This window comes from Pelecanus crispus, chromosome 1, assembly GCF_030463565.1.
Source record: "Pelecanus crispus isolate bPelCri1 chromosome 1, bPelCri1.pri, whole genome shotgun sequence".
NCBI classification, from domain to species: Eukaryota; Metazoa; Chordata; class Aves; order Pelecaniformes; family Pelecanidae; genus Pelecanus; species Pelecanus crispus.
The window spans coordinates 62,390,683-62,402,990 of record NC_134643.1 but is presented as its reverse complement, the minus strand read 5'-3'; the positions used below and the strand labels follow the sequence as shown (position 1 = coordinate 62,402,990).

At 43.2% G+C, this 12,308-nt stretch overlaps 1 protein-coding gene across 1 annotated transcript in view; it reads right to left on the bottom strand.

Annotated features, from left to right (window-relative positions):
- Positions 1–12,308, bottom strand: part of NUAK1 (NUAK family kinase 1) — a 46,509-nt gene that overhangs the window by 13,496 nt on the left and 20,705 nt on the right. Inside the window, exon 2 of the mRNA XM_075724444.1 lies at positions 8,571–8,691. Coding sequence (XP_075580559.1) covers positions 8,571–8,691 — 121 coding nt within the window. The remainder of the gene's footprint in view (positions 1–8,570; positions 8,692–12,308) is intronic.

The following is a 12,308-nucleotide window of genomic DNA, read 5'->3' as shown; positions in this document are numbered from 1 at the left end:
GAAAGCACTTGGTTTGAAGGAACGTGCATTTAAAGGTACTTTCCATTTCAAATTGTCTCTTACACACTCTAGGAAACTGAGACAATACCTTAAAATTGAATTTAGGAAAGCATAAATCACTGTTCCAGATTTTGAATTTTTGTCACAAAACCACACTAGAATCAATGAGAACAGAAGCATCCCAGTAACTTGTATTCAGGTTTCAGTTTACCAGCACATTCAGGTCAAATTGGAACATCTTTTTCTTCATGAGGGAGCATTATGAGAAGGACACTGCCCTTGGACTTAGATGACATTACAGAGGCCTCCTCAGCTTCATCACAGCTAAATGATTACAGAACTGAACGGCAATTTATTTCTTCACCAAGGAGCAGAGGTGAATGGAGAATCTTTTTTTTTCCAGGGAGGTGGGAGGTATTTTTTTACAACTGCACCATTTCAGTTTAGAGCACCCCCATCGAATCAGCTGAATGTCATGAGAGGGCGTGCAGCTACTTTCCTGTGGCGAGGGAACTGAACAGCAGACAAAACATCTTAAATGGGAGCTGCCACTGAAGGAGCAGGGAGTGGAAAGGCAGTAGGATTTATGTCTATATACACACAAAATCTTCAAGAGGAATTTAGTGGTCAAAACAATCAGGCACGTGACAAGGTGGTATTCTGGCAAGTCTCAGACTATCAGCCATGTACACCACGAATTTTCACAGCAGCAGTCAGGATGCCAGGCAGGCTTCATACAGACACTTCTGAATTTCCCTTCTGAGCACAGTATGTACTTTTATAAACATATGCTCCAAGAAAGCATTGTGGCCAATGGCTGGAGGAAGAGAGGAGGGCATTAATTAAAGGCTGGATTGACTTACTGCAAATAATAATGAGGTAATAAATATACTGCCCTGTTAACACCTGGGCCGTAACCTGCGGGCTGATGACGGACGGATTGCCTCCATATAGCTTCTGGGACTGCTTGGTTCACTCTTTGTTTTCATTACGGATGATTTATTACCTGCCATCCTACTGCATATTCATTCCGAAACTCACCCCCGCCTAGAAGTGTGCCTGAACCCCGGCTGCAGCTACTGCCAAGGGAGAAGCACGGCTTCGGCAGGATACTGCGCCCCAGGAACGCCACGCAGCTTGCTACTGATGGGATGGCCGTGTTGTACAAGCCCGCTCCTCAACCCCGACCAAGGTCAAGGGAAGGAAGGAGGTTATGTATAAGAAAGGTGGGGCCGCTCTTGCTTCTTTCAAACCATCGATACTCTGCAAACAGCTGGCCAAATAAGATAAGTGGAGAACTGTCAGTATCAACACCCAGACATGGTAGCAGGAGCGATGGTCTGTCAATCACATATCGAGAGATCGGGGTTGCTTAGATACAAGACATGAGCTCCACGTATTAGAGGAGAAAGCAGCAGGAGAAATGCTTGCTACAAGCTGTGTGTCATTTATTTCTGAGCCACTGTGTTTATTTCTACCGCTCTGCAAGCTGAGTTACGCTGAGAGAGCTGCAGCAAGACCTCAGTGTGGTGGGAGGGCTGCTGCACTATCTCAGCCATAGCGGTCAAGCCCTGCAGGGTAGTGGTTGCAAAATGATAGCACTCCTTTGCAGACAGAGCCTGCAGGATGAAGGACTGACTTCTGTGACAGCTACACTTCCACCTGGCCACAGGGGAGGAGGGAGGGACAGCACTGTGAGAGCACAACAGGAGCCAGGGAGCAGGAACGGGATGTACCACGAAGTGCAAGGAACAATGTGATTGTATCCCCAGGGGATGAGCAGGAGTACTGTGTTAATGTACTAAGACATGGATCATGGCAAGGTGGAGAATCAGCATTTTCCAGTGGGCTACAAGCTTGCTTGGGCTTGGTCTGTTCACCCTAAGAGCCTCAGCAGAGGCTAAGAGCAGCACTCTACCCAAGCAGCAAAGGGTGCTTAAGATGCAATGGTCAAAGAAAGATTTCTTACAGCTTTTCTTCAAACTCCCCCCTTAACTCTAACATGTTTGTTTGCTTGCTTGTTTGTTTGTTTGTTTGTTTAAAAAAATGACAGAAAGAAATTTCTCTACTTCCAGGCTGATAATTGAAACCAAATCTGCTGGCTTCAGAGTTCATTGAAGAATATAAATGTGAAACTGGGAAAGAACTTCACTTCTCACTACCAAAGACATATCTGAGACAAAGTACATTTTGTAACATCAACAATCTGTCTCTTCCACAGGCTGTTCTACTATAGCAATAATTCTTTGATATATTCTCTCCACTCATTTATATTTAGAGGCCATGAAATAATGAACTCAGCTTCTATCTACAGCTTTCCATTTTCCCAATAGTACTTGTTGCATAGGGATTTCTTGCTGATCAGCATTCTTCTTTTGAACCCTACTGCTAAATTCTTCCCTTTAGCTACACCGAAGTCACCTCCACAGGACAAGTTTGACACTGGACGAACATACCCACTATCCCTCTTAAATGCTAAGATGGACTTCACCCTAGAAGTGCTGAAAGCGCACATGGGCACGGTTTTGCAAGCATCAGTCAGAAAGATTTAATAGTACATTGTACGCCTCTCTATTAAGAGAGTTCACTTTAGAGTTACTTGCTACCAAATTCAAAAAGCAAAACAAAGCAGAAGGCTTTTGCCCTTCCTCCAAGCTTACAGGATGCTAAAGTCAAAGCGAGTGCCGAGGGGGGTGGATTTTTTTTTCTCCCTTAATGGACTACCTCCTCATGGGCTGATTCCATTTGGTCTACATGTAACCCTGGGGTAAGGATTTTAGTTTGTTAGTTTAAGAGGGGCGGCCAATCTCTTCGCACTGGAACCATTTGAATTCTCCTCATGCCTTTGCTCTCTATCAGAGCAATCTCCTAAATTAGTTCCAGTATGTTGACATTCCTTCCATCTGGTGTCTTTCCATTCAGTGGTATTTTTATTACTCTCCTAACAGCCGCAGACAGAAGTACCTTTCCACTGCTACAAAATGCTCTTTTATTAAAGGTCAGCCAAATCAAAAGAACAAGCAAGTTTGTTTTTAATTTTGGAGATGCAGACTAGAATAACCTTTTCATTCAGAAAAGTCATGTATGACCCAATTACCTCACTTGTGTAATAAGGCTCGAATTATTCTTCAAAAAGACATGTGAGTACTGAAAAGTGTTTTTTACCTTAGAAATTCAGCCCGATGCATCTTCTGTGTTCTTGACTGCTTTGAAAGCTTTACAGCCCCTTGGTGTATTTTTTATTATTATTATTATTTTATAACTGTTTTTTAATAGAGCATACAGAAGACATTAAAATATCCAAGGTCCAATGTAGAAAACCACTTGTATGCATATGCATAAATTTATGCATATGCTTAATTATAATTGAAGATAGCGAGATATAAAGTATGTGTTTTAAAGCTAAGCTTGTGTTAAATTGTTTTCCTGAATTATGGCTTTATTCAGCCAAATTGCATCTCTTCTTAAATGAAAGGAATGTAGTTAAGATCCTGCAATAATCATTTTAAATCAGACAGCATGCTAGAATTTACTCCCCAGTGAGGAGATTAAATCAGAACGATAACCATTATCCTTGCTGAGGTTGCTTCTCAGAGAATGAGACTGAGGATATGCAGATTTTGATGGCCTACTCTTTAAAAAGGAAAGAAAAATGAGAGCTTCTAATTTGGCCACAATAACACGTTACACTAATTGTCTTTTGTTTCAGCAAAGAATACAAGAGCTAATGCCCCCTTTTTTTTTTTTTAATTATGATTACAAACTGCTGAGGAACTTCATATAAGCAAACATTTACATTGCAGTGGGAGGACTGTGTAAATGGAAAGATAGAAATAAATTTCATCATTGCTTGCAATCATTTTGACATCCAAATTGTACCTGCCAGTGATCTCACACATTTGAGTTCATGTCATGTCTGACAAAGTGTTGTTTAGGCAATCATCCTGAATGACAGGAAATTCATAAAGGTGGGGTATGGTCACTAAAGAGTTAAGTTTGTTTAGACTTGTTTCATTACTACGGCCAGACTCTCCAAATATTACTTTATGTTATTGGACATTATCAACTGAAAACAATGGGAATAGAGCACTTGAAGTTCAAAAGCCTACATAATTAGAGGAAATCAATTAGAAATGTGGTTAAATAGTGTCACTGCTGAAGTACTTTCTCTTGGCTAAATAAAAAAAAAAAAAAAAAAGAATCATTCCAGCTTTCCAACTTTCATCATTCTTCTTTAAAGCCCAGTCATCCACGTGATGTTTTAAGGGACTTTTGACTTTTTCAGGTGTTTTGCACACAGAAGGGATGAAGTCATTAGGCACCAAAGGTTGTTTTGATTACGTCTGAAAACCAGGAGATAGCAGAGGCTGGGACAGAGGCTGGGCTTGCCTCCCCAGCACCGTCAGCCTGAGGCACGTAACTCTGTTCTGCCCACGCACAAACCCGCCGACGGTGTGAGCTGCCACCTCGGTCCCTGGCTGCCTGCCCCATCGCACCCGATGGCAGGGGACACTTGCCTGAGCCGGCGCTGCTGGGGGGGGGGGGCGCAGTTTGTCAGCAATGGCTCGCATCCGCGCACCTTGCCAGCTGCCACCCAGGCAGATTTTTGGCAATGCAGCTGCTTTTGCTGATGACATGGTGACTTTACAAGTCAAGGAGCCCTGCATTGGAGACAGGCCTCTGTGTGTCTGAAACACCAAGTGTGCATTTGCTTTTTGTTGCATGAAGTCTGGCACAAAGTGTGAGATTGAACATGTATTTGGCAAGTAAGATGAGTATTGTGGAATACTATGCCACCACCATTACACACTGTCAGATCTTCTTCCGTTGCCTTTGGGATTTGAAAGTACAGAAGAGCTCAGCCAGTTTCCTGATTAACCAAAGCATGCAACTTAGCTCAAGTCATTGCAGACTGGTAGATACATGACGGAGAATCTGTGTGCTTTTTCTTAAGAGTACCGAAAATGCAACCTAAAAAAAAGTAAGAAGTCCCTCTTATATGGGAAATCCATTTTTTGTGTGTTGTTGCTGTGAAGGGTCCAGCACTGTTCTAAGCATCCGGGCCCCGATCCAGCAGAGCACTTCAGCACATGCTTTCCTTCAGTTACTCGTTCACATTAATGCCATTGTGTTCCACTGGCACCAAATTGTGATCCTAATACTGATTCATTCTTCAGGGAATATCTTCGTTAAACTATTTCTACCAACATGTTAGCTAGTAATCTGTTCATTTTTAAGTGTATTTTGCAAATGGGCAGACTTTTCTGTATGTTTATGCTCACCGAGGACAACTCTTCCAGCACAGAAACACTCACGTAGGCACTGTATTTCACACTACAAAGACTCAAGAGTTCACTCCTGAATGTACCAAGCGTAACTTCACCCTCATGATTGGTCCAACACATGTTTAAATGTTTGCAGAATCAGGGCTGATGCTCTTTCCCTGGTTTAACTTTCTATAAAGTATTGCCAGATGAGATAGATTTTGCACTCAGGCTACCCCTGGAAAAATATGTTAGCTCTCAAAGGCTTTATTATCAAATCCTGGAGTTTTCAAGGCAAAAAAGAAATAGGGCAGGGGAAGGGCGGGGGGCAGGGGGGGAGACAGACAGATGAATGGACAGAGGCATTATTCTATAAATTAAAATTTATGTGCTGAAATCAGAACACTGCTAGGAAAGCCAGCTTCATTTATCCAGTCCCTTTCAAGGAGTTTAAAGTCACTTGAAAGAGCACTTCCCTCGCAGCCGCGCTCGACAGATTGCCAATTACAGCCCTGCTGAGAGGATGGAATTTCTTTGGAGTCAGAACTGTACATCTGCCCTCGCAGTAACAGGCAAGGTACGTGCCTTTTGATTAGGTTACAAAAAAATATCTCTAAACTGGAAAGCTTTGTTTACACACATCTGAATTTGCTCGGTATCAAAAAAAAGATAAGCTTGTGTTTACATCAAGCTGACAAATTCAGAGGTTAATTGCTTTTAAGCAGGCAGGTCAAAAGGATACCTAAACAAGGATCCTACTTAAGGAAAACACATGTTTGTAAATGCAATACAAAGAGCTTTCGAAGATATTCTGGGGAGATACAGCAGTGTCCATGCTAGGCAGATCTGTGCAACCTGGCACCTCTAGAAAACGCTATCAGACGTGTAGTAGCAGTCTGAAAACCTACAGGAAAAATTAGTGAGAGAGAAGAAAAATATCTGTGGGGTGGCTTCAGTTTAAAAGTTAAGCATCTGATCTAAGTTAGTCAGCTAGACTCCATCTATAACCAACAGGAGCCTCCAGTATGTCATTTACCCCACCTATGTGAAAAAATACCTCCCAGGAGGGAGCAAACCACCCTGTGTAGATGCTGGTCTCTCTTGACTAGAGAGGGAAACCAGACTTCTAGTGTACACCAACTGCCTAAATGTTGGATGGCTTAAATTTGGTGAGATTAAGCCCATCCCTGAGGATTGAATAACTTCAACGTATTGTGTCAGAGGATAGCAATATTATCACTCTTTATGCATCACTCAAGAGGAATAGCCATGTGTTTAAAATCCGACTTCAAGAGGATACAAATACTCTAAAAAAAATAGAGGTAGTCCCTTAACTTCACTACAAGTACTCTTCAGCTTAAAATGAAGCAGACGCTTAAGGATCCCTGCGCTCACATCCTTATCTCTGGGCAGTACATAACTGCTCCTCTGGATTCAGCTGCGCAACCACACGCCTTCCCAGTGCTACAATATCTAAGTTACAGCATTGGCTGCTAAAGGCCAAACACCGACTCTGACTGCTTGGAAAGGGCTGGATGAGCTGTATAGCTGCTATAGCTCTGGTCTACAGTCCAGCCAAGAAGCTGACTTCCACTGCCCATCCCTCCAGGCCAGGAATTAAACATAAGAAGCCATGAAAGGCTGCTCCGCTTTCTAGAAAACAAAAAGGAAACAAACCAGTAACAGAATGGAAAACCTGCCAGAAACCAAAGAAAAAACTGCCTCCGGGTTTGCCGCCGCAAAGTGCTGCTGCTGGCTGACAGGCCATAAGAGGACCATAACATCACCTGCTGTAGGCACTCGCCCTCCTGCAGACAGGATGAACCCTCCATCGCGGAGCTTGACAGGCTCTGCTGCAGAAGCGTTGCTCCTCCCTCCACAGGGCCAGAGGGAAAAGTTTTGCTCCCACGGGACTTTATTGTCTGCTTCTTAAAAGCGCTGTAATCTTTGTAACTTTTACAAATGTTTTAACTCAGTAAAAACTATTTAAAGTAAGGACGAGAAGGGCAATTGGTCAAAGGACCGCAGCATGCTTAATCTTTTTTCTCTCTGAGTTCCCGTGCACATTTGAAATAACTTTTGTTCCATTTGCAACCCACATGCTGACACAGCATCCCTCCCCTTTTCTGTTCCCAGATCCTGTTATGAGTTTATTCAATAAAAAGACAGATATTCATCTCTTTTCAAGTACAAGAACATGCTTTTGAATAACTCAATATGCGATACTGTAACAGTACTCCAAGCCAGCTCGTTTTAATCAGTCGTATCAACTCTCAAAGCGGAGCTGCCATATACATATCATCACCTTGCATGTTTACCTCATGGGTATGTAAATACGAAGGGATAAATTTGGGCTGCCTGTTCTGCAGACAGGGAAAGAGGTGATCCCCGAGGATGAGGCTACCCAACCCAGGTCCCTCCAAACCTCTGGAACCCACACCCCAGGTCCACCATGCAGCCGCTCTCCTCACAGCAGCAGACCTCTTGGCCAGTGTCTTTTAGCACGTACCCTGCCCAAACATTCCAGCTAGAGCTGGGATGTTACTTGAGGAAGGAAGGAAGGAAGGAGGAGGAGATTTTACTACAGTGACACTCTATAAATACATAAACAAACAAACAGGCAAATCAGGGAGGAATGCCCCTGGCTTCCTGCTCCTTGCTGTAGGACCAGGGAGCAGCTCCCAGAGGCAGGAATAAGCAGGTTTCCCAGCTGTGTCCCAGGAAGAAAGGAGTTAGAGGGGGAAGACAGGATGAGAAAACAGGAACGATAAGCCAAGTGACCAGACTGACAGGAAATCGTGCAGAGGTGGATAGGAAGCGGATGCTGGGATTCAGGGGAAAAAAAGCAGCGATGACAGAACCAGCAAGACCAACTGGCAGGTAAGGGAGGACCGAAGGCCTAGAGCAGACGAGACTGGTCTTGTGTGGTCCAGGGAAAATAAAGCATACAAGGACTGGTTTAGAGGCTAGGGACATAAGCAGACATCAGGCTGGTGCGTGAGTGAGGGTGAAATTAAACTGAGCTGTCCAACGGGAGCAAGGAGATGAGGTGATACATGCAACTATTTCCCATCTGCCATGGACACAGCGCTCAAGTCACACACGAAGAAGCTCCTCCAGGCAAGGGGTTACACATCTGTGAAGCACTGGTGGTTCAGACGGAAGGTAGTGCTCAACAGTGTCTGTGGTAAGGGATGGGTTACGCTAGGAGTAGGGGTTTGATTGGTGCATGATCTCAAGAAATGTGAATATCAGGTCTGCAAGAACGTAACAGAGCAGTCAGGGAGGAGAATTGCATTCACTAACCTTCATATATGGTGATGATATGAGGGTGGCTGAGGGATGACATGATCTCAATCTCCCGTCTGATGTGAACCATATCTTGTTCATCCTTAATTTTGTCCTTACGAATGGATTTTATTGCAACCTATAAATTCAGGAAATCAAGCATTATTCTTGGAACTGAACAGATGCATATAATCCATTAAGGAGAGTTCAGAAAATAAATACAGATGTTAGATGTTGGCAGAACGTGGAATGACCAAAACAAAGCTTTAAAATACAAACCCCCATGCCCCAGCTCCTTCATTTTATAGCAATAAATACACTCTCATTACAGTAATGGGTGACATGAAGTTTTCGGCTCTTCAGGTCTTGGGACTTCACTGAAGGAGAACACAGGATCTTTTGGAAGGATCTCTGTGTTAGTCTAAGCACTCTCCATCTGAGGCAAATGGCAAAACTCCCAAAAGATTTTGATGGGAAGTACATTTGCTTAGACATGATTGCATCTGACAATTTCAAACAGAAGCTTTGGAGACAATTTCCCTGAAATAAGTTTGAGATGTCTGACGGAATGGAGGCAGGGAATCCAGGGTGCTGATTACAAATTTATATTTGTCCATGTTAATACATAGAGGATCACATTAACACAGGTTACTCCACGGTTCTCTAAAGTAGGCAAACTGCTCAGGAGTTATGACTTATTTAAAAATCAGAACAAACAAATCTTTGAAATTCACATCTAAACTCGTCCTCATATAAACCCAAGGCTTTCAGGTCCTACACAGCACTTATGCAATCACTGCAAAACCATATCCTTCCTGCATCCTTCCTCAATCAGCAATCTTTTTTCAAGCACATCATGTGACTGGGTATCTTTCCAAAAGGCAGGGTGGGAACAGAGGAAGTGATAGCTGAACTTGCAAATTATAACAGCCCTTGTGAGTGTGTGTATGTGTGATGCCTGTGAAAAAAGGGCTTATCTGAACAACGCCATAAATAATCGCGGAGGTCAGCTCATTGCCCTCCGAGAAATGCAGAAGCCAACAATGGAGAGAAGCTGGTGGGAGAGGGAAGGTGAGGGCATTGTGCATACTGAATGGCAGCACAGCCTTTATTATACTCAATATTTACCCTGCTTTATTTTTGTAAGCCAGAGTTCAAGGAATAAATTACCAGCTACTTTAAAATCAACAATAAGTCTTTGAAAAACATCACTGACCTGCTGAGATGACCACCCTTTTATGGATAAACAACACTTTTGTCATTCTGTGCAGGCAACTACTGCAGACCTCTCCTGGGAAAACACTTGTAAATCTGTGATTTATGTGATTTCCCTAGTTCCTTCAGAAAAAAATAATTTCACTGCCTACTTCAGTAATTGCAAGTGGCATGACCGGTATTGTTTTCATTATATGATGTAGCATCGAAGATATTGAAGAAAGAAGGGAAAAACTTACAATATTATAAAATTGAAACATACATAAACAGGAGCTAGCTTAAAGGCTCAGGTTTCCTACAAAGCCTTCAACTCTGAAAAGCAACATTGTTCAAAAAAGCATTAAGCACATGCCCCATCCCCTTGAATTCCGAAAGATGTCGGCACATGCTTAAAATTAAGCTCATGCTCAAGTGCTACCCCACTTTGGGACAGCAGAAGAAAAACCACAACTCAAGGGACAAACTGATTTGCATATCAAAAGCCAAACAATTATTTTCTTGCTCTTGACCCAAGCATTTGGTATAGAGATTTGAAAAGCAGCAACATAACTACGGTCTTACCTACGTGGCACATATTTCAAGAAAAGGTAATACAACAGATTTACATTGAATGAGTGATCAAGATAATCTCCAAGTAATTCTAGAGATGGAGAAGGCAACTGACACTAAAGATGAGGCTGGATTTTTCCCCCTTCCCATGTTTGCACTGCGACAGGCTGCAAATGCAAATACACCCTGTATACAAGAAGGATGTGGGTGGCTCTTGGAGCAGCATGTGCATTCCTGCAAGAAATAAATATAGACATGGGTAAAAACACATTTTTTATTAAAAGACAGCCTTGTACTTGGCTCTGAGGAAGAATTTAAGAAGGGCTTCATTGTCAAATATACAATGGGGAGCAAATTCTTCACCATTCGTGGCTGGTAAAGTAATAATGGCACCCCAGAGGGCATGCCAATCTCCTACTAACTTGACTCGGTGCTTCACAGACAGGACTTTTGTAAGTCTACACATAATTACTGCAAATGGCCTCCGTGGAATAATTGCACATGTGAAAGCATATATTTTTAGATACAAAAATGCAAATGTGATTGAAAAGCGTGGTGGCACTCTGTAAATATATGTTTGGATTAATCTTCAAATGCAAACAGATGTGTTGCCTGGGAACATATTTTTCAAAAGGACCAGAGAGTTTACAGTCTCACAACCCACGCTGAAAAGTGGTTGAGGCACCCACGAGCCTTAATTTATAAAGGCTATTCCTAAAAGTGTAACCAAATTTTGCAGATGGTACTTAAGCTCTCCTGAAAACATCACTTCCCATTTGCAGGGGTAGAATTCAGCAGCGCAGCTGAAGTACTTGGGATTTTGTCAGTGACATCCAGGCTGCAAGATCTCATCCCAACATAAGGAGAGAACGCGTGCCAAACACATCTCTCACCTTTTAATATTCAAGACTTTCTCTTCCCTCCCTCAGCTACTTCAGATCACAGTGACCGGCATTTAGAAACAGGGAAAGACATTCGGCAGGTGCGAACTATCTGAACTCCAGTGGTGTCGATGCATCCTGCTGAGCATCCACCTGCCCACGCTCAGACCATAGCCTGCCATCCTGCCAAACAGCAAAAGCACCGTGGGGGAGGCAATGCCCCTTAGCCAGGGCACAGTACGTTACCAGTTACGAGCACTCTGTATTACAGCAAGGCTACAGACACTCACATGTACTAACAAAATAATATCACTGTCTATTTGCACACTAAATGAGCATGCTCAAAGCACAGTGCAGCCATATGTCAATTAAACCTTGGGAGGCAAGTAGCGAAAGAGGACTATTCATCCGCTTTTAGGGAATGAGGAAATCGAAACAGAAAGCCGACTTGACTCCTAAAGGAAATGAGGACAGTAGCATCTCAGGAATTGCTGCCTGCCTCTCCCTCCCAAACTGTGCAACACATCACAGGAGTGCCTTGCTCAACAAACCATCCCATTACTAAAGGCTGATTTCTGATACCTTTCCCCATGTTCAACTGCTATTTTTCCGCTCAAAAAGAGCCTCGGGGAAGCGAAAGGTTCGAACGCATCTCAATAAATGCTTTTTACCCCATGCCACCTGCCTGACGGCCTGCGTGATCCCCTCTGCTCCACATCTCAGAGGCTATCAAGAGTGCACAGCCTTGCCGGTGACCTGGTCCAAAAGGCCAAACAGCGAGCGATCGCTGTAGTGGAGTCACTGTCAGGGCACCATCCCAAAGCAGGATTCGCGGAGCAGCAGGACAGCGTTCGCTCCAGCTCTTCCCCTCTAAGTAAGGGATTTCTGCCGGCCAAGCGTCTTTCACCTGCATCAGTCTGCTCAGACCGTGTCAGCAAGGGTACCTGGGCTTAAGTCTACTGATGTGAAAAAAACAACAAAAACAAGAAAGCAGTCCAGTTGTGGGTTTGTTTGGTTTTTTTTTTCCCCCCCAGTATTTCATGGAAACATTACAAGTCATGATCACATTTTAGGTAGTTATTATATATTTCATTGTTTTCATCTCTCTGAG